Source organism: Acipenser ruthenus, chromosome 8 (genome assembly GCF_902713425.1).
Source record: "Acipenser ruthenus chromosome 8, fAciRut3.2 maternal haplotype, whole genome shotgun sequence".
NCBI lineage: Eukaryota > Metazoa > Chordata > Actinopteri > Acipenseriformes > Acipenseridae > Acipenser > Acipenser ruthenus.
In genome coordinates, this window is record NC_081196.1 from 50,955,509 (window position 1) to 50,978,799 (window position 23,291).

The window sequence follows — 23,291 nt, forward strand, 5'->3', positions numbered from 1 at the left end:
TTGCTCAAGGGTACAGCAGCAGTGTCCCCCACCTGGGATTGAACCCACAACCCTCCAGTCAAGAGTCCAGAGCCCTAACTGTCACACTCCCTTCTAAGCCCCATCCATTCATATGCTCTTGAAATCTCTTGGTCACCATGGAAACAGTAAATGAATGGACCAGAAAAATGTAGCTATTACCTTCCAATGTGAAACTGAAAGAGAAATGCACAATATGATACACACACATATCATCAGATGCATCAGTTTACATGCAAGTGGAATTTTTACAAAGCAGTGCTCTATTGACAGGAGTCATTTGATGCTGTGTCTTTTTAATGTATAATTCATTATAATGAGTAAATACAAAGCAAGGCAAACTTCAGTCCAACACTATGAATATGGTATTCATAGAGGGGACTTTAAAATGTTTCTCGGGTAATCTTTGTATATGTGCTGTATTTCTGTTTTGTACTACATATTCAACCTATTGTTTGTTGGGAAACACAGGCTGTTTATTTGGAATTAATTAACAGCAATTAGGCCCAACGGAATATATATATATATATATATATATATATATATATATATATATATATATTTTTTTTTTAACTGTAAACTATAATGTAACAGTGAAACAATGCAGTGTGGTAACTTCACCAGTCAGTGGTGACACAGAGATGCTGTGTGCCCCACTGAATTTACACCACACCCAGACAAACTATTACTTGCGAGTCACTGGCTCCATAATAGGACAGAGCCAGGTTAACCAATACCAACCATAGCTTTTCTAAATCCCTGACTAAAGGGACAAAGCCTCACATGCACTGGGATAGAGAAAGCCAAGGGTATTTGGAATAGAACATAATTCCTCTCTCAAACTCTGTGGGGTTGCCCACACCACACCCCTGCTCATATTTCATACAGTAGTATCTTTCCATCTGGACTATAACCCAATCTGTCCTGATACTTAACAAACTGCTGGGTTTTTCACTTCTCAATAACTGTTTTCCTAATTTTCTAAATGCAGTCATTCAAGCTATGTCGCACAGCTTGCTCTGCTCCGCTGCACAGTCCCATGGCTCCCCCCGCCTGTTCTCTCTCCTTGGCTAACTGGTCTGCTAGATTGTTTTCCTGATGGTGTTTATCTTTCTTTGAATAAGCTTTCACTTTTCACATAAACAGTAGATTTTTCTGTTGCACTCATTCTCTAATTTCAATGCATACTGAATCAGCTGACAATGTACTAGCGGTTTACTTTCTGAGGATCTAAACCCATGTGTCTCCCACAATATATATATAAAAGGCTACATCAGCCAAAGTGTCTGTTATAAAGCAAAATATTCTGTGACAAAGTCAGCGTTTACACTTTGAAACAGACAAGAGGCAAGTTCCGGTCTCAAACATCAAAGGCTTCAACAAAACCGACCTCTGACATCTCCTTCAACACCAGGACACGCACTGATAAGACAGACCTATTTTTTAGGGTGCTCAATTATTCTATTCCAGATTCTCTCTAATTTGGAATGTCTAATATTTCTGTTGGTACCCGTAACAATTTCTGACAATTAAGATGTCAGAATTTGCCACCTTGTCAGAAATTGCCACCCTTTTTTATGTTATGGGGGAAAGTTGGTAGTAAATTTTGACAAGTCATATTCTATTGACATAAAATGCCACCATTGTTTATTATATAAGAAAAAGCTGGTAGTAAATTCTGAGTCGTATTGCTGGCCAGTAAAACGTGGATGTTAAAGTGTTTCTTGTTTTTGTTATTCCACTATGGCCAGGGCCGGATTAAGGTTTTAGGGGCTGCAGCACAGGGCCTAGGATTATGAGGGGCCCCAAAAATATATACATACTTTAGAATACAATATATAAAATAAATAAGTAGCGCGTGACTGTATGGATTGGAACAGGGCTGTATTTACCAAGCTGTATTCAATGGAGCAGCGGCTGGCCTCCATATGGAATTTGTTGAATAATTCCAAGGCCTCTGAGGGTGTTGTTACCACCCTACTTTACTCCCTTGGCGTATTGGTACTGTACAGCAGCGCCGCCAGAAATCTTTTACATGGTACACAGTATTTGCTGTACTTATTTCTGCAGAATATGAACTAAACCGCAAAATGTTTACTTCCTAGTCCGGTTACCTTACAGTATACAGTCAGCACTGGGATATCCGTTACCCAGATAGACTCAGTCGCGTTTTACCGCCCTTGTAAGACTAAAAACAATCTTCATTATATAACAAATTAATGCACTTACCCGTAACACGTGATTTCCGATTCCTTCACCAGTTTTGTGATACAAAGCCCATCTCTTCAGTGTTACAATTTATTTGAATATCCGTCGCAGCCCGCGTTTTTTTTTTTTTTTTTTTTCTCTGCATGACAAACCAGTCTGAAGCAGTTGCTATTAATTAATAGATACAGACAATAAATCTACCCGCTACCAAACCACGGCCCAGTCTTGACTGCTCATGAATATGCATGACAGTGGCAATTTCTTTATATTTTATCTTTATCTTTTATTTGTTGTATTTTACTGTATTTTGCTTTACATTCGACTGTGTGTGTGTGTGTTTTCTTTGCGTTTTATGCGCTGAGACCCCTGTGTAGTTACTCAGGGCTTCCTCCAATTTCACTTGACGAAAATGCAGCCAAAACAAAGCGAAGAGACAAGCTAGGGTAATGTAACAGTTAATCAAAAACCGTTTTAGATAATGTGATGTATTTTTTTTAAAAGAATCTGTTATCTTTAGTTGTTTGTGCATTTTCATTTGCAAGTCAGCTGTGACATTAGGGCCTTATCGAGCACTATATTCTGCAATTTTGAATACTGATTTTGGATACTGCGTCATTGTTTTTTGTTTGTTTTTTTAATATTTTGCTAAATTGCATTACCTTTTACGTTGTATGCAGTTCTGTGCATCGGTCGTTAACGGGGAATTTTACATAGTGCTACAATACGTAACAGATTTAAAAGTATGTACTGTATTACAATCCACGTGTCGTCTCTTTTGGCAAGTGATACTTTCATTATCATATCGTTCTGAATTAAAATACTTCTGTTGAAAATATAGTACTGTGCCAACAAAACCAATACAGTACATCTAAATGGAACCCTGCTTATTTTAAAACACAGTCCTTTCAGATATGTATTTTTGATATTGTAACTTTTTTTTACACGCGTTTAACCGTCGTTGAAGTCAAAATTTTATAGCGTCGGATATGTGAGTGTTGATTGTAGTTCGTTTCCTATGTGCAAAAGGACCGAGTCCAGCTGTTGTTCACATTAAGGTTTAGCAAGCGAACCAGAGTCGGTGCGCTTCCCAAACAGACCAAAACACCTCTTTAGTGGACTCGATCAGGTTAATTTCTCAAGCCATGGATGTCAAGTCTCGAGGTTTTTTTTACAATTTTGAGAGTCTCACGGCCGTTCAATTGATTCTCGGGACGCAAGCAATGACAATCATACCGACCCTAAGAAGAGCATATTCAAAATCATAACTCGTTTATTTGAAAGAGTATTGTATGTACTTGTGTTGGATGTTTACAATCACGTATTCTACATTAAAAATAAAAAAAGCCCAGAAGGACGATATTGACGAAAAAACGCACCCAACACGAACATTGGTTTGACCCACGGGTTGTACTAGCGATGTGTATGCAACAGAAGCTACTGGTAGATTACAAAAATGATTAATTAAACATAGGCTAGGTAGTTTTTATTCTCTATTAATTAAATTATATTCATTGAAAAAGGCAAGATAATCATATTGTTATTATTTTTATTGTTTTGGTTTAATATAATATAGCAGGCTAATGTTCCTATTGAAGTAGGCTACAATATATTTGTATTCATTAAAAAGTTGCCGTTGTTCTTTGTTGAAATTAATGTTCAGCTTTCATATTTTGTTGTGTACTTCTCATTTAATCAGACCAAGCAGTGTAAGAAGTTGCTTGTATCGTTCATGTTTTTCAAATCAAGTAAGCTTATTTGTGTATAAAAAAACGAGAATAGAGTTGCATCTTACTTAAAGGCACTCAAGCTGAAATCGTAAAGTAATTTAAAGTAGGCTACAAACGTGGCAGCGGACTGTCTCTCTTTAACGCGCACGCAAGAACTTGCAGACTTAATGCAACTGTGTTGAGATTTTAAAAAGAAAGCATTTTATGAGATTTTTAACTATAGGTACCGGCACTATGACTCAAGCTCAATACACAAATTAAGCACTACGCTATAGTGACGTGGCATGTTGACTTTGAAACCACCGAACCGTCACAACTCCTGTGAAAGCACCTAACACGTCATTTCTCGGACAGAGTCGAAGGAGAGGCTGTCAGACTGTCACTGTCTCGTTCACGCAGAAATTACCACAGAAATAAAAGAGAAATGGACATCAATGAGAATTTAATTATTAAAGTCGAACAATATAATGTTCTTTATGATGTCAGTGGTTATAAAGACAATAAAAAGAAAGACGTCATATGGTAAGAAATAACAGAACAAAATGATGCTTCTTTGTTTTAATAATGTTGACCAATAATAATAATCAATCACATTCACACACTAACTGAAGATTTTATTAAAACTGAATATTATATATATATATATATATATATATATATATATATATATATATATATATATATATACACACACACTACCGGTCAAAAGTTTTAGAACACCTCAATTTTTCCAGTTTTTATTGAAATTTACGCAGTTTAATGTCTCAATGTACTCTGAAATTAAAGCATAGAACAAATAAACAATTGGAGATAAAAAAGAAATCATGGAATCGTTTTGTTTAACAAAATGTAATCTAAATTTTTGACTCATCAAAGTAGCCACCTTTTGCAGATATAACAGCCGAACACAATCATGGCATTCTTTCTACAATGGAAATCAAATATTGTTCGGAAAGTTATTCCCAACACTGTTGCAGAAGTTCCCACAAATGTGTTGCACTTGTAGGTTGCTTTGCTTTCACCCTTCTGCCCAGTTCATCCCAAACCAGCTCGATGGGGTTTAAGTCTGGAGACTGTGCTGGCCATTCCATGATTTGAAGCCTACCGTCTTGTTCTTTTCTTCTAAGGTAGTTCTGACATAGCCTGGAGGTATGTTTTGGATCATTATCTTGCTGTAGGATGAACCCCTGACCAACTAGGCGTATACCAGAGGGTATTGCATGGCGCTGCAAAGTGCTGTGGTAGCAGTTTTGGTTCAGGGTGCCACTCACTCTGTGCAAGTCGCCGACTCTGGATCCAGCAAAAGATCCCCAGACCACGCTTCCTCCTCCATGTTTGACAGTTGGTGTCACACACCGAGGAACCATCCTTTCGCCTACTCGACGGCGTACAAAAACCCTGCGTGATGAACCGAAGATTTCAAATTTTGATTCATCGGTCCATAAGACCTTCTTCCAGTCTTCAGTAGTCCACTGGCGGTGCTTCATGGCCCAGGCCTCTTTTTCTTATTTTGCCATCTTAGCAATGGCTTTCTTACTGCCACTCGACCTGTCAAACCTGCAGCTCGAAGTCTTCTCTTCACAGTTGAAACTGAGACTTGCTTACTTCGACCAGTGTTAAGCTGTGCTTGAAGCTGTTGTCCTGTGAGCCGCCTATCACACAAGCTGTTGACTCTCAGAAACTTGTCTTCTGATTCTGTTGTGGCTTTGGGTTTGCCAGACCTCTTCCTGTGAGAGTTTCCTCCAGTTTCCAAGTGCCTTTTGATGGTGTAGGAAACTGTACTCACTGACACCTTGGCTTTCTTTGCAATTTCTCTAAAGGAAAGACCTACACTTTTAAGGGTTATAATGGTCTGTCTGTCTGTCTTCCTTTGTTAATTGCCTTTTTCTCACCATTATGAGAGCAATATACTACTTCCTGCAGTACAATACTGTCCAAATAATGCTTAAAAGGGTGTAGTAACACAGTCTGTTCCAACACTGCTTTTATACAGACAGAGGGTTTGTAAGTAATCAACAAAAGTTGGGACACCTGTAGGAATTGTTAGCATCAACTTTCAAGGCTTAATTTACTTCCATTGCTGCAGAACAGCTGTAAGTTGTTAACCCATTACTTGTTCCCTGAAAAAGGCCTTTTTGTATAACTCTGAAATGTACATTATTTTTCAGTTTTTGGTAACCTAAACTTTTTTTTTTAACCTCTGGCAGTTTACCGCTTACCTTTGTACCATTTCATGTTATTCACTGGACTTGAACTGCTTAAATTTCAATAAAAACTGGAAAAATGGGGGTGTTCTAAAACTTTTGACTGGTAGTGTATATATAAATATATAACTAATTCTCAGTATTTACAAATAAAAATGCGTAGATGTTTTCTTTTTGAATAATTTACATCTTAAACCAGATCACTTATAAACACTCTCTGTCAATTTTTTAGCATGTGGTGTACCCGGGCAATTTCTTTGTCTTATTTATTTTATTTCATCTCGTCTCCTCATAAGGAACAAAAGCAGACAGTATTTTCTTTTCATGACTAGCTACAGTTGTGTTTTTGTTGTTGTATGTACTCGTGCTGTATTCGTGTCGTTTGCTTCGCTCCCTGTGTGCATAGCCCTTAAGTCTAGGTCAGTGATGCAGCTATCAGCTATGTGCAAAATCTTTATACGTCATTAACCCCCCCCCCCCCCCCCCCCCCCCCGGTAATCTAGTGGTCTCTAGGTTATGTTTTTTTTTTTTTTTTTTTTAAATCAATCCCAAGGTTTTTCAGCAGGGGTCTCACTGGTATGAACACTTTGGGGTTGAGTGCGGACCAAACCCTGTAAATACACAGCGACTGATATAATTAAAATACACCATAAACTTGTATACATGTGCAACAGTGCTTACTGTCGCCCAAGTGCAAGCGCCTTACAAGGTTGTCACAGTACACAGGTGCAGCCTGGGAGTTGCTGAGTGGAGGAGGGGCGTCCTAATGATGATAAAGTAGAGAACGTAGCATTGCCAAACTTCAGCAATTATGTGTCAGCGCTCTTTGCCACATTGTGAATTATGTTAACTTTTCGCTGCACCTGCAACGCTGTTGACGCAGGTACAATAATTTTCTCTGCGCTTCTGTTACGTGCAGACATAAGGAGCAGCAACACGTGTGTTTTTTGCATACCTTTGCGAATACAACAATTACACATCTGAGAAGTGACGGTTACTATTTTACGAGTTCTGCTGATTCATTAGTTACTTATTCTAAAGTGAAACACCGATATTCACAAATTGTTTATACGATGCTTCGTCGTCTCGATGAAAACAAACAAACAAACACCTCATTATATATCGACCAAATGCCAGAAAATGTCCAGAAAATATTAGTGTAAGTGTCTGTGTGTACCTATATATAATAATTATTATATTGTACTGAGATCGGGGTGCCAGTACAGCCTGTAGTCAGTTTTTATACAGAATGAAGTGCATTGTGTAGCAGTGGTGGGGATGCAGTTAACGTTAAAACAAATTACAAGTCTCTATATTAGATATATTTTATTAGCAGCTATATCTGGTTGCTGGTTTTTATCAAAATGTTTATTGAAACTATGTTTAACGGGGTAAAACATGCCCGTTATCTTTCACATGTTTATCTCACGTGCATGTTTTATTATAATTGCACGTTGAATTGATTAGTGCTCGTTTTATATATTATTGACTGACACTTAAATTTGTGTCATGTTTTGGTAGCTTCTTCAATTTGTCCCCTTAGTTGAAATGTCTTATTGGGTGGACTCATTTGATTACTGATAGTTTTACGCGCCTCAATGTAATATTGTAAGTAGTTCCCATTTCATACAAACGGGATGGCCATCCTTGGGGTTTATGTCTTATATCTTTTGTCTTTTTTGGGGGGTGGGGTTGTTTGTGCAGGAGAAGGAGCATAGCGGTGGTGTTTGGGACAGAGAGTAAGAGGAAAGTGAAACTGGACAATAAATCGACTTTACTGATAAATGGTTGGCTGATCGTATGCTGGTTTGAATGATGAACGTGAGCGAATTAAGCGTTTAACTAGTCTGCATCTGACCGGAATTTACGGTATTGAAATTGAAGTAAGATATTGTGATACTAATGTTTCTCTCTGGTATTCCCGCCCTGCACGGACATTGTGTGTGTTTTATTCTAACACCGGTCAGTGTTTGTTTTATTATTCTCTAATGTGTTTCGAGTAAGATAAGAAATACCCTTAATCGGTGTACTAAGCGCTTTTTTGCAGTTTGCACTTTGTCGATTTAAAATAACTATTTCGACGAATTTTAATCCTGATGACTACCTGTCAATGGAAAATCTGTACTGACTCTTTGGTAAATTGAATAGTTGTGGTCTTCCATAAGAATCTTGAACAATAGTCTGCTGTTACTTTTTTAACTTGCGGCTCAATAAATAGTTCCATTGATTTTGTATGTATATACTGTGTTTTTCTTGGTGACACTGTTCCTTGTGTTTTAGATCTGCTATCTGAATAAAAAACAGGAGACATTATTCATATTACATATTTTTTTAAAAATAATAAAAAAAAAACTCCTATGTGTCTTAAATCTTTTAGCACATTTGTGTACATAATGTATTGTGTTCTGTAGACGTGTGACCTATGGACACGTGTGGTGTTGGGTTTATTTGTTAATGACACATCTTGTGTTTTTTGATAACCACATTATAGGATACCCATGTCTCTCTTCATTTCAAACTGTTGGAGGTTCAACACCATTGGCCTGTTTAGTCATCGTCTGTACGGGAGAAAGAGCAACAATGAAGATGGGATGGAAGATCCAGAACACCAAATGGAAGTATCTGACATCACCCAACTGGTCCCATGTAAAGAAGTGCCTGTCAAAATAGGTAAGGACCATGGAACTGCTTGAAGGTGAAGAGGGAGATATTGACACAGCCTAAGGAAAGCACCCCAAAGATAACAGCATCAATGCACTGGTCTATAACAAAAATGAGAAATAATATAACAATATTAATCATAAGGGTCCTATAATTTTAAATTTGTATTTAATAAAAAAAAAGTTCAATAGTTAAAAGAAAATTCAAATTTCATGGTTTTAGTGTAACGCACAACAGATCCAGAAGGTGGCAGTACAAGCAAAGTATTTGACAATGCTATTAAAGAAAATGTCACACGCCTTTTGAATTTAATTGCTTGAATTTAACAACGTACAGAATATGTGTGTCAATTCAATTGTGTCCTTGTGCATGGATGTGTTAATGTTTGAATTATTTTTCACGTAGTTTCGTGTGCAGTTACACAATTTGATTAGATTTGGTTCGTATTTGCAAGGTTTGTTTTTGAAGCACAGATATCAGTACCTAAGCAGAAGGGAAAACCCTTGAGAGCCCAGACGAAGACACAACGGTTCTCTTCAAGTTTAGCTGCAAAAAATGTTTGCCTTTTAATAGAGGAGCAGGACTGCTGTTAATAAGCTTTGTTCAAACAAACTGAATCTCCGTTTTGGGGAAATTAAAACCTAGTGTGCTAAAGGTTTGCTTTTTGCTGTCTAGTTGCAAGTGACAACTAGTTGCAGAGATAGCTTAGCAACTACTAATTCACATTTCAAGAGAGGTAGAGATTAGGAAAATGAAAACCGAAACGTTCAAGGCCTAGTTATGATTCAGTTTATTTGGTAAGGTTTGTCCAATCCAATAGGTGTGTGTGGATGTATAAACTGTAGATCAGCCAGTTTAGTGTTTTGTTTTGAGACTAGTTGTGAGTATTATCTACAGTCTAATTTCTTACCTGTTTTAATATCCTGTGCTGTATTCTTCTCTTACTAAAAAACATTTAAAAAAATGCTTATAGGACGTGGTGGGAAAGCATGTTAACATTTTCATTTCTAAAGCAATTATCTAGACAAACAATAGCGCATCATACAGATCACACATGAAGATGATAATACATTTAGCTGGTAATGGGTTTATAGTCCTATGATAAGCTTCAGTAGTTCAGTGACTTATCCCCATTGGGGTAGCCCACACCACACACCAGTGCTATGGTATTGATTTGATCTTGTTAACAAAACAAGCAAAAACCAGTTGTCTTCTAATGCATGATTTTTGTAGCATAAACTCAGTGGATACAGCATGTTGTTATGGGTGGATCTCAAGGCAGATTGTTTCAACCCACAACAATACAGTTTGTGAGACACTGAAATCCAGTGCCCTCCAGACAGGAATTTGTTGGCTTGTGTTTTTGGTCAAACAGTATGGGAGACAGCATGTGAAGTGTCTGATTCCTCCGAAGGCCTGCATTACAAAAACTTGTGAGTTAACTGCAAGTGTAATATCAGGAATGCATTAACGTTTTCTCACAAGTAATGTAGGGTGAATGTAGTCCTATCTGGAGGAATTGTATTCTTTTTCTGTGGAGTGTAACAAAGCTGGAATCTCCACAGTCAGGCTATTACTTAAAGAACAGCCTGCCACTGGTGAGAAATATTTGGCTTATTTCCAGTGGTGTGTTCTTATTTCAATGTTTTTATTTTCTGCTTCTGTCATCATTAGAGCTGCACAAACTGGTTATTCGATTCAGATCAAGCTCTCCACAGGTGAGGGTTATTGGTGCTGATTGGGCTAATTTACCATTCCAAGTGAAACAAGGGAAGAAACCACTGCTTAGAGTTGAGATGATCGCTGTACTCCACAGAGTTAAGAAAAGCAACAGTCCTCACAAACCCAAGCAGCTGTTGTTTCACTTGGAATGGTCAATTTAGCCTGATCAACACGAATGACTCTCATCCAATTATCAGCACCTGATTTTTGTGGAGAGCTTGAATGAATAATCTGTTCATGCAGCACTCGTCCCCATATTGCTGCTTTTGTTTTTAAAAAATAAATACAGTTTGTAGCACTCCTATGGCCTCAGTACCTCAGAATCATGTCTGGTTTCCAAGTACATCTGGTACACCAGAGTGTTACCTTTTAATGGATGTAAAAAAATACATCAGTAAAAAATCCTACTTGGAACAAATGTGGAGCATGCAATTTATTTTGTACCATCAGTATTTAAATTGTTAATGACATTGCCAGTGAAGAAACCTCATTGTTTGGCTTTACTGTTAATATATCAGACTGTTTTCTCCTTTGAATATAGTTTGTCTAAATGTAGTATATAATCAAAAGTTGGTCCGGGCATCCTCCTATCACAGGGTCTTGGGTATGACCTTGCACCTGAATTTCAGGCCAAGTCTTTGGATTGTCAATCGTTGTGAAACTTCACTGTTCCTGGAGGATTGCTACCTTTTTTATTATCAAAATGAGTGTTCAGGGATGGAAAAGAAGACTCCCATTGCATAACCAGTTGATTCATTCCTGGTTTTACTATGAGTTTAATAACACACCTGAGCTTGTTATTACCTATACACTGGGGCTAATCAAACACCTATTAAAAACCTGGATTGGGTGAAACTGCTATGCAATAGGAGTCTTATTACCATCCCCGATGTTGTAAAAGGACTGATTTGGAATTCAGTCACACTGTAGAATGGGTTGTCCTGAGTGTGTATGTAAGTGAAGAACTATGCACCCCTGGCACTGTAACAGTAAGTGGATCAGCAGTGTCCACTACACTATGGGCTGCCTGCTGAGCTGAACTGGACCACCATTTTCTCACATCACATGTATCGTTTACTGTATGCATCATCAACCCGACATGAATGGTTGAAGAGACACCGCCATACAATTTGGTCCTGTTGAGATGGAATGACCCAATTTAAAGATGTAGCGACCCTTTTTTAATGTCTGTCTAGATCTGAGCAGAAACAGTAACGGAGTAACAGCCGTTGGAAATGCCCTAGTTAGGTAGAGGTCTGTACCATCACTAGATATGCAATACTTTTGACTGACCCCCCCCCCCCCCCCCCCCCAACACTTCTCACACACTAAACTTGGATGTATCCCTAATAGCAGTGCATCACACAGCATACAGCGTTTTGTTTTTTTTAATTAGTTGCACTGGATCGTTTCACAATGCTCTACAAACAAAGGTGAAGTTAATAACCACTCCTTGCGCAAAATGATTGTGAGTGCTTTACTGATGATAAGAAACATTAGGTCACTCGCAGAAAGAAAAAAAATGACTAGGAATTAAATTTGTAGCAAGCATCAATAGGATATTGCTTGTTTGCAGAGGGGGGTATTTGCTGTCTGTGCCAGATGAATACTATTAAGTCTGATAGGCTGGAGGACACTACAGTACATATTACACCAGTATATATATATTATAGATTTTTTTTCTTCTCTATTGGAACCTACACCTCAGCCCACACACTTTTCCAGTTGTCACCTTTTGCAATCTGTTTACACAAGGCTGTTATCGCATGAATACATTAGAATAGTCATGCCTGTGATGGAGATTATTGTGCTTTACAAAATAATGACTGATAATTTCACTCTTCAAAGGGTAAAGGAGAAACTAAGACCAAAAAAAAAGCTTTGATTTTTGTTCTGGCAAATTCAAAACATATAGGTCGCCTTGTCTGTATAAATTGAGTACCTGTGGAAGTGGATCAGTTATCTAAAATAATTCTGAGAAAGGAAATAGAGTTACTCGGTAGATGCCAAACATCCCACAGAATTGTTTTGATATGGTATGGGTTGAAGTCTTCCTTACTGATTTGTAAGATATTTCCATAGGCGTTTGGTGCATCTCATCCTACACAGAAAATGATTTATCGTTTTTTATTTATAGAAGAATGGCATAACTGCCACATATTTGGTAGTTCCCATGATGCCAGTCTATAAAGATATGAACAGTACTATTCTTGGCATAAAATGCTGTTCTAGAAGCCATTAGAACATGCAAGCCAGCCAATCGATGCAAGATTTGACAAATTTCCCTATGAATAAAAATAAAAATGTTGGCCTTTTTTATTTTTATTTTTTATTTTTTATTTTATCCAACTTCAAATTTAACAGGGTGTGTGTGTGAAGTGTGTATTTTGTATAACTCTACATTTCTCTTGTTTTAAAATGTTGGTCGCTACATAGTGAATTCCAGTTCACGCATAAGGTAAGAGAACCAAGTTGTGACAAATATATATATTTTTTTTACCACTCAGATGGCCTTTTCACTTCTGCCATACATTAGAAACACCTGTAACTAAATCGCCAAACCAAAGTACTATCGCACGAGGCTATGGTTTCATGTGACTTTGTTATATGATAGGTACCCTTAAAATGAGTCATTTTTAAATGAATCCGTGCTATTGTATCTGCAACTCCCGGCTTCTTCATATTGATTGAAAATGTTCCTGTTTCTGTGCTCGCTGCCTGGTCTGCACAGTACAGTAGAAGAATGTTTGACCCTGACATTATTAACATTCATGATTCTGGCTTCAGGCAGCAGCATCTCAGTATTTGATCACAGAGTACACTACGGTGGGGAGTGAGACTGTGTGTGTGTGTGTGTGCGCGCTTCTGAGTGTGTGTAGACACCTCTTCTGTTTTCAAGGACTCTGCAGTAATTGAAATGCAGGGGCTTTTAAATTATCCGTTTAGCTCCGAGGCACAGGATTGATGGAGGGGTCCTTTTTGTTCCAAAGAATAATATTTTGGACAAGGAATGAAGAAATGACCCTTGAAGAATTGGTGCAGAGATTGAATGCGGTTGCCAAGTGCACTGGTAGGAGGAGCTGCTAGCGTTTAGAATGTATACACTTTGCATCTTGCGTTTTTCGTCAACTTGCTGCTTTTGGTTTTGTAATAATTTAAATGATTTGTCTATTTTGTTAAGGCAGCCATTCTGTGTGTATCATTCAAAGCTATGTCAGTTTTTTCGAATACCTGTAGGTGTCCCTTTTAAAATCAATCCTGGTTCAGAATGTTGTACCTTTTTAAACATGTGCATTTTATAATTTCTACTTCAGTCTGTATATAGGGTTGTTACAGAAGTTAGTTGCTATTCCTTCCTTCTGTTATTCACATATTGGGAAACTATAGGAGAAGTTTTATATTGCACTCTAAGCAGCTGTAGATGATGCTGTTTTATTGTATCCGATTTCATTTGTCTCAGTTTAGTCTCATCTCCTGCTGGAGTTCAAAGTCAGAATAAGGTTACATTTATCTGATACTTCAAATAATAAACCCTGTTGTATACTGCACAGTTTTAGACAACTTGAGTTTAATCTATTCATACATTTGTTTGAAAGATAGTTTGCATTCCACAATATGTACTTGTCATAAAGATACTGGGGGAATGCAGCGTGGTGTTAAATGAATATTAATATTAAAAATAAATATTAAAGTGAAGTAGATTGTAAAAACAGTAATGGGGAATGTGCATAATATTTAGTTCCTTCTGGTTTAAGAGGGCATATTAACAAAATACACAAATGTCTCTGGCTTCTTAGGTACTTCAAATCAAGAATCCTAGGGAGTTTCTATGGTCATGAATTGGACACTTAAATATCCTAGCTGAAAGATTTTTTGGGAAGCATAAGAGTGGTTAAGTACTTGTTGGTTATTGTTGAGTTAATTTCCTGGTAAAGTGTTGTGTACAAATCACCTTTTTAAGTACAGAGATAGTAGAGACACCTGTACGTTGCATAGTGTTGCATGTTTGTACAGTATGAGTTGTATATTGGGGATGCATCTTTGTGGCCATTTACTCTTTATACCTTTCATTGACCTTAAGAATGTGTGCAGTTTGACACTTTGTAAAGAACAGTATAGATTTGTTTTAAAATCTGGGTGTTGCTTTGTCATGTCTAGTGCTTTACAACATTTTCTCTGTGAAACCAACCAGAATTATTTTCTTATCTTGTCTCCCACCCAAACAGCAAGAAATGTCTTTGCTTCGAAACAATAGCCTCATGACTTAAAAGCAGGTATGGGATTTCCAAATGCAGAGCAGTGTTGAGACTTCCTGTTCGTTGTGGCTTCAGTTTCACTGGTGCAGAGTTCCAATTTCTTGGTGGACCGGGGGGGGGGGAGGGGTATATGTTTCCAAAGTGTTTACTCCAGTCTTTAAGTCCTGTTAATTTTTTAATATCATTTTATGTGCTCTCCTCACATGAGTGATACAAATAGGAATGGAGTCCCAGACATGTCTTATGTAATATTTAAAAAGCTGCATCTCCCTGTTTGAAATCAGTCAAGATGGGCAACTGAAATGTGAAAAAAGTCAGATTTCAGAAATACAGTACATTTAAAGATATACCGTGTTTGTCCATCTGTCGCACAAATATTTTTACACATCTAGAAAAGCATTTTATGTAATTTGAAGAATGTCCTAGCCAAGTTTCATGCCAGTTATTGGTGGTATTAAAAGCTGTAAGTATATGGAGCCACTGTAAAGTGTGTATGTAAAGATTACATTTTTACGTGTGAATTCCGTGGATGTAGATCATGGGTATTTACATTTTCATGTTCTTGACATGTTACTGAAAGCTCTAAATATGTATTGGCAGGGATATATATTACTCACCTACTTGTTACCATAGCAACATTGCCTATGAAGTTGTGGTCTCCCCTTGGTCCTGAGTCCAGATCTGTTCATAGCAGACACCATTTATTGACCAAATATTGGAAGGGCAGCGAGAGTGAACTGTTTCCTTACAATATCGCACTATATCACGTTTAGGAATAGTGTTGATCTTACTCGTAAAAAAGGAACTGGCTGTTAATTAGTCTAGTAAGACAATCCCCTGGGACCAGATGTCAAAAATAGCCTTTAATATTACATGGTTTTGACAACCTGCTTTCTGGAGTTGGCAGTGTATTCAAAGCTGTTAACAAAAAGCACAAAACCTCTTTGTGCAGTGTTTGTATTTCAGGCTACAATGTTCAGCAACTGTCATCATAGATTGAATTCACTGTACCTGTTTACCAGGCTTCAGCTAGGACAGAAAAAGACTGGGTTTCCATGTGTTTTGAAGAGAGGCTAGTCCAAGGTAATTGAATGAGAATTATTTATTAGATTCAGCTGCCAGATTAGATTTAGTACATAGATTGATTTCTTTGGTTGTCTCCATCCTTACAGAGAACCCAATGGATCTTATTAATGGTAGAAGGACAGATGTATATGCTAATTGGAGGAGCTCAGTTAGTCTTTTGGTAAAGACCAATTCATTTCTATTGGCTTATAATGGTTAAATAGCTGTCCAGACCAGGGATTTTGTAAATTACCTTGATGTCTTGACGAAACATACTTCAGTCTCTGTGATTCTGAAGAAAGTTCCCTAAATGTATTTTTCCATGTAAAACTGCATCCTTAAAAAAATGCACAGTATCTTTATGCAAACAAGTGCAGGAACCCTGTTTCTTTTTGCCATTCCCTTCTGTGGATGCACATCCCCAACGAGGGACATGTTGAGGTGATGTTTGTAATGTTGTACATATGTCACACTTACATTTTTACATATACCTGTTCTGAAAATCTTTGTCATGTCATAGAGGCCTTTCAGAACATTTCAAAATGCCAAACTATACCGTATTCTGGTTTATCCCTATGCAATATATTACAATGTTTAGTGAGCCGTGGAGACGACCCAAAACCCCAATTAGATTGAACTCCAGTGTACCCTGAGGCTCAAGCTACTGAGCACTGCTATCTGTGGTTGGGCCCTTCAGCATAAACTGTTCCAGTCTTCTGATAGTTTGCAATAATAGATATAGTAAATCATTGCTTTTTTTCAACTCTCATATAAACAACAGAGTGTTTTAAAATTGAAGTAAAACCATTATGGGGCAACTGAGCTCAGTACTGTATGATTAAATGTGCCACAATCTTGAAATTGAGGCAGGAAAACAAGTATTTCAGATATGCAATGTTGAAGGGAGTGCAGGAGAGTGGTTGGTTGTAAAGGTAAATCAGTTGAATATTTCTGAGGAATTTTAAAAATAGGCTATGTTATAACCAAAATATATATTCTGCTGTATCCTGTAAGTAGGGACTTTGAATCAAATTGTTGGGGTGTTTTTTTTTTTTTTTTTTTTTAATATAAACTTGCCTTTGGGCTACTGAAGTTCAAGCCCTAAACTCCTGCCTATAAGCGATAATTCTAAACCATCTGGGTGTGGTGACCTCTGTTAAGTGTGCGGTATCTTTTGAGGTTCTACCTCTAAAGGGAAGTCTGTAACAAACCTAGAGAAGAGAATATAGGCAAGTTGTGCTGCATAGAGGCCACAAAAATACATGCAGAGGGAACCGACAACACAAATCCCAAACTAATTTTATTCTATGAAACTCAATGTGATTTACTTCCCCAACTTTCACGGTTTCTGGACATGTTTAGCAAAAGGGGTTATATTAATATACAGTGCATGACACACATTTCTAAAACTGATGCACATCCTCCTTTTTGTTTCACGACACAATTAACTTTTAGTTGGGGGGTGGGGGGTGGAGGGGACCTGTCATTAAAACATGTAGCTCGGTGTACGTGCTGTGAAGCAGAGAAGCTAAATGCAAATGTTGTAGTAAACCAGGCGCTTAAACATCTTTAATGGCAGGGATATTTCTAAATAGCGTTGCATAATTGAGGAGCAGTTGAATAATTTATTCCAGAATTCTACAAAAGTTTGATTGTTTGTTTTACATAATTGATAAGAATCTTCAGATTCAGGTTTTGGCCATTTACAGTTTAGTATATTTGTATGAATGTATCAGAAAACAAATGTCTTCACGAAACATTTGTTCTGTAGTTTTAATAAGGTGTGTTTTTTTTCAAACCAATACATGTTATGAATCTACCCATGAATAGGAAAATGCTTCTTGACCGGAGGATTGTGGGTTCAATCCCTGGTGGGGTCACTGCTGCTGTACCAGTGAGCAAGGTACTTTACCTAGATTGCTCCAGTAAAAACCCAACTGTATAAATGGGTAATTGTATGTAAAAATAATGTGCAAAAAAATAAATAAATAAAATAATAATGTAATTATATGTAAAAATAATGTGATATCTTGTAACAATTGTAAGTCGCCCTGGATAAGGGCATCTGCTAAGAAATAAAAATAAATGATAATGCATTGCACCAATAAATTTGACCCAAGTTTATAAGAATGGTTGCGGAAACCAGTTTTTGCAATGTAAAAAATACATTGATGGCAACTGGAGGGGGCTTGATTAACAGTGAAACCAAGTCGTTTTTCAAGTTAACATATTTAACTTTTGATTTGCAAAGTTAAAATCAATTAACCTATTGCTCGTTTCTTTTACTCTTTTAATGCAGATTTACAGTTTTTGTATTTTTTTTTTGTATTTCCTCTCTGCAGTTAGTCCCTCCTGCCACTGTAGCCTTACACCCACTCTTACAAGCTGCAGATTTTTGCAGTGTTAAATGTAACAAGCCACTACCGAGAATAGAAATTGGTGTTTTTAAAGATGTAAAAAGTTTAAAATGTTTAGGTGTTGGTGCAAACAAAATTCTCCATGTAACAGCTTTAAAGACAAGGTTGCTATGGAAATACAGATGTTTTTTTCTGACATATCTGGTCACCATGGAAATGCAATTTGAATTTCTCTGTCCTCTAAACAACCAGCCCAAACATGGTTTATTATACATGTTGCATTTTTACTCCTATATTGTGAACTAAAGCATTAACTGAAATAAGGTGTGCCTTCTGTTACATATTTTAATGTAAAATTTAATGTTAAGAAAATTGACCTTGAATGTTATTGTAGGATCATGTATCTTCACAATGTAGTGATAACCCTCAACAGTACATTGAAAAGGCTTCTAGACAGCTGCTTAGTGTCTGTGGGTATATAACCATTGGTTTTAGTTTCTAACCATTAATAAAGAGCCACAGTTAATGTCACGGGTTCATTAGGAAGGTACCACCAAGACTAGGCACATTCCCTCTGCATTACTGCATGTGCAGACCTGCAAATACTAATTACTGGCCAAATCCCATCAGGGAATCCCGATGGATAAAAGATGTACTCGGTTGGAAAATAAACTCGGAAAAAAATGAATGATGAAACAGGGCTGAATCTTGCAATTGGTTTTGGAACCTAAATTATTTCTTTAATACAGTGCAGGCTGAGTTGAATGTGGAAAGATCACATATTTGTATTGTCTACTTTCTGAAATAAAGGAGGGAAAAAAACATTTTTATTTATATGTAATATAAAACACACACACACACACACACACACACACACACACACACACACACAGTGAAATGTTAAACAAGATGGATTCACCACTATACCACCACCCCACATATTGCATTCAAACTAAATATAAACCAAGAGAAATTAACAGGAGTTCTTTAGGAATGGCCACAATGGCAGTGAATTTACTGAGAGACAGACAGACACATTTGTAGAGGAAATAAGTCAATATGAGTGACAACAGATGTTAAAAGGGAGGGGTTGTAAACTTAACATTAAATACACATGCATGTTTAAACAGAAGATACTGTACAGAAGATGATTGATATGCTGTTATGAAATTAATCCTCAGACTGCTACCAAATTGAATTAAATGTGCACTGTGTAAATTTAGTGTTGTGCTCGAAGTGTGTGTGACCGTGCAGCACAACTTTTGAGCATAGGAAACATTTGACTGGTAATTTGTATCCACTCCCTGCGACAAGTTTAGACTGACAAACTAGTGCAAAAATAGGCATCTGCTGGTTTACTAGAAACTATCAGTATAGTGAAACTGTCTGTTCCCAGTCCTAAACAAATACTGTTTCTACAGCAACTTCAAAGTGCAGGTGCTTTTGTCCTTAAGGAGTTAAATAGTAGACTTAAACTTTGCTAGATTGTACCATTTTGAATGCATATTGGGTGCAGTGACTGATGTAACTTAGTGTTGCTTAGTTACATTCAGTTTGCCATCTATAATTCTGTCAGCCACACATTTCTACACCTAGTGAAGTTGTTTGATGCTCATGAGAGAGAGAGAGAGAGAATTGTGCAAGTCACTTAGCAGAACTGCATACAGTTAATTAACCTGCTGGGATTGATCTGCAGAACACTGCTGGAAGAGGAAATCACTTCCCTTGTGCAAGAGGCAATATTACATGGCATCAGTATTTAAATATGTGGGAGTTGAGAGTTTCCATATCAGCAGTTCCCTTATGAAAGTTTACCATAGTAAAAGCATAGCAAACATGGTAAAGAATAAGGTATGGTAAAACATATTAATAAACATGGCAAACTAGGGTAAACTATTAGTATAACCATATATATATATATAATTTTTTTTTTTTTTCTAGATTTGTATGATTTTGGTTCTACTTTCTTTTTATGCTTGTTTTCTTTTTTTGTGTTTTTTTCTTTTTTCCTGACGTGATTTGGGAGGGAAATCTGTCCTAATCGAGGATGTAGTTAAACATATCTCCGTGGAAAGTTTGAGTGCCAAGTCAAGCGCCATTACCAGCTTCCCTTTTGTCTAGAGAGGCTTTGTAATATCACAGTCGCTTCCAGAGAGGCAGTGTTTGTTTCCCTTCCTTCCTTCCTTCCTCTTCTAATCGTTTGCTGAGCTTGCAGTTGCAGACTGCTGCAACCTAAGGTTTGGATTAGTTTGATGTTATCTATGTGATGTGTTGCAGTTCTGCAGGTTTTCCATGTATTTCAAGTGCAAGTGATTGTATGTCTTTCTCTTAATAAGTGTTGCGTCTTGAATTGCTTCTATTTCAATTTCTATCAAAACAGTGTCTGCATTGATTTCTTCTCCTGATTCCCTGGCATCAGCGCAATGGGCTCGCGGGACAGTGTGTGGTTTTGTAGCAAGGAAAGGAAGTAGTGCATCTAAGACGGACAGCGTTATGGTACAGATTTTTTTTTTTTTTTTAAACCGCCTTTTGAACTCCTGGGAAATGCTTAAGACGCACTTCTGTGGCACAATGCTGTCCCCTGACAGCCAGGTGTAAACACTGCAGCAGTTACAGCTCTCTAAGCTGAAGGAGAGAGATTTCTTTCTGAAGCTTTTCATCACAAGGTTTTTATTTTTTTTAAATTTTATTTCTGAAACGTTTCATCAGGGTCACAGTTAGAGTAAAAAATAATTTTATCTTTTTTCACTTGCTTAGAGGCACTTGAGGAAGACCTTGGATTTATCCTTTTGCACAACTCTGCAGCATTTGGAATACTTAATCTGCATGGTTAGGCTGTTGCTGTCTGTAGAATGCTCTGTGGTAGCAGACAGTGGAACTGAACACAATAGGAATAGTGCAGTGTGTTTATAGCATTCGATTAGCTGTTTACAAAAAAAAATCAACGGGGGGGGGGGGGGTTGTCTAGTTAAACAGGAGCAGTGAAATTAAACAGAAGTGATTTTCATTTCTTTTGAGCTCACAGAAGACATCAGATTGGTGTTTGGCTGCAAGTATAATTAGCCTGTGTAAGGGGATTTGTGTTTACCTGCTGTCAGCCCGACTTTCTTTGCAGACTCGTCTATGAATGGAGATCTATTCTGGGATTATCTGGCTTCTCCCGGAACCTCTGAGCTGCCCCATAGAACAAACAGTTTAAGCTTCCCAACCTTTTATTTGTCCCAGTGGTGAACCTGTTTTAATGGTTTGTTTTTTTTCGCAAGGACCTCCTGTTGGTGTACACATTAATTCTACCCATGTCTCTGTATGGACTGTTAAAGGAAGGGCAAGAAACTCATCACAGCATCTTTACCAGACTCTGCCAAATCATTCAGAGTCTTTCTGCTACTGTGCTGGGCACGCTGCCTAGGAAAACAAGCTCTCGGGGAGAATGGTCTGGTGAGCTGGCTGTTGTGTTTATTTTTGATGCATTTGATTTGATCTCTGGCTTGCTTTGGTGGCCGCTGTCTTGTTTTATATTTCATGAAACGGTTTAAAAGGCTGCTAGACACTCTTGCTTGTTCTGCAGCATGTATTGTACTGTGTGTTTCTTTTCTGCTTTGTTTGGAAATGTGTATGTTCTCCGCTTGCTGTTTCAGCAAGACATAATTGTGATCTGATTTAGTGCTGCTTCTATCAATAACAAATGAATGTGAGACAAGGCTGACTGTTTAGGGATTGCTGCACTGATAAATGGTTTTGCATCCACTGTGGGTGCCTTGTTTTGTTTTCTAGTATCTTTGGTTCAGACTTGCAGGCTGTTGACTGTCCTGATTGTGTTTCTTGACTTCTGCTCTACCAAGGTCAAGTCTACAACTAACAGTAAACTACAGTAGTAAAATTCTGGCAGACGTTTCGATTAGAAGTCTTTATCAGTGTCTGCCATTCGAAAAAGGTTACTTACTGAACTGCATACCGCTTTGTAGTTTTCCATATACTGGTACTTAACGAAAAACATGAAAAAAGTGACATTTTCGAAATCGAACATGAAATACTGTACTGCTATTATGGCTTCCGGTAGACGCTTGCGATACTGTTTTACAGTTTCATTGATTTACATGATGAATAAAATATCTAAATGTATGTTCATAGTTGTTTTTTTAAATGGTCTCAATCCTAAAATTGTAGGTGATGCTAAACTTTTGGCCATAGTTGTATACTGTACTAGTTCCGTCATTTATGAATAAAGTTCACGGCTAAACAACTTGAGCCAAGTTCATACAATCCAAGATAACTAGTTTTCATGCAAACACAGAGGGTGTAGTTTTTTAAATTTACATACGGTGGATATTGAATTAGTGTCCAGCCCAGTAATAGTCTCTGAAATGCCAATATATGATTTGCATTCTTTATATGTTACTTTGTGGTTTAAACATCTAGTTTTAGAATTTTGAAGTGTCATATTTACGTGCATTATTATTATTTGTTTATTTAGCAGTCGGGGGGGGGGGGGGGGGGGGAGAGAAAGCAGCATTATCCTATTTGATTTCCTTTGAAATGGGCAGAGCAACCATTTTTAAATACTAAATGTATCATGGCTGGCTTTGATAATGTTTTTTGATTTTGTAACCTCTTACAATACTTGCAAGGCAGAGCTGCAACAGCAATGCCACCTCATTTATTCAAAGACATTTTCAAAACCGAATCTAATTAAAAACCAGGGCAGCAATGTGGAGTAGTGGTTCGGACTCTGGATTCTTGACCGGAGGGTTGTGGGTTCAATCCCAGGTGGGGGACACTGCTGCTGTACCCTTGAGCAAGGTACTTGCTTCAGTAAAAAAAACACCCAACTGTGTAAATGGATAATTGTATGTAAAAAATAATGTGATAAAACCGAGGTCCTATTGTAAGTGACTCTGCAGCAGCAGTTGTTGAGATGAATAGTTCCGCCCCTAGTCCTAAGTCGCTGTGGATAAAAGCGTCTGCTAAATGACTAATTTAATAACATATCTACAGAACTGTTTGTTGATAGTGTTGAGGCATTTCAGAAGGGTAATTTGTTTCTGTGCAATCATTAATTTAATTACTAATGTA

The 23,291-nt window shown here is 37.4% G+C and overlaps 1 protein-coding gene across 23 annotated transcripts in view; it reads left to right on the forward strand.

The window, feature by feature from the left end:
* Positions 1–6,942: 6,942 nt before the first annotated feature.
* The window catches only part of LOC117407435 (guanine nucleotide exchange factor DBS), a 68,541-nt gene continuing 52,192 nt past the window's right edge, over positions 6,943–23,291 (forward strand). For 7 of the 23 annotated variants that reach the window (XM_059029156.1, XM_059029161.1, XM_059029164.1 and 4 more), the window contains exons 1-2: positions 7,063–7,316; positions 8,649–8,827. In XM_059029156.1, the coding sequence (XP_058885139.1) occupies positions 7,231–7,316; positions 8,649–8,827 (265 nt within the window). In that variant the 5' untranslated portion in view covers positions 7,063–7,230. The other 16 variants (XM_059029169.1, XM_059029172.1, XM_059029171.1 and 13 more) reach the window with 11 other exon arrangements.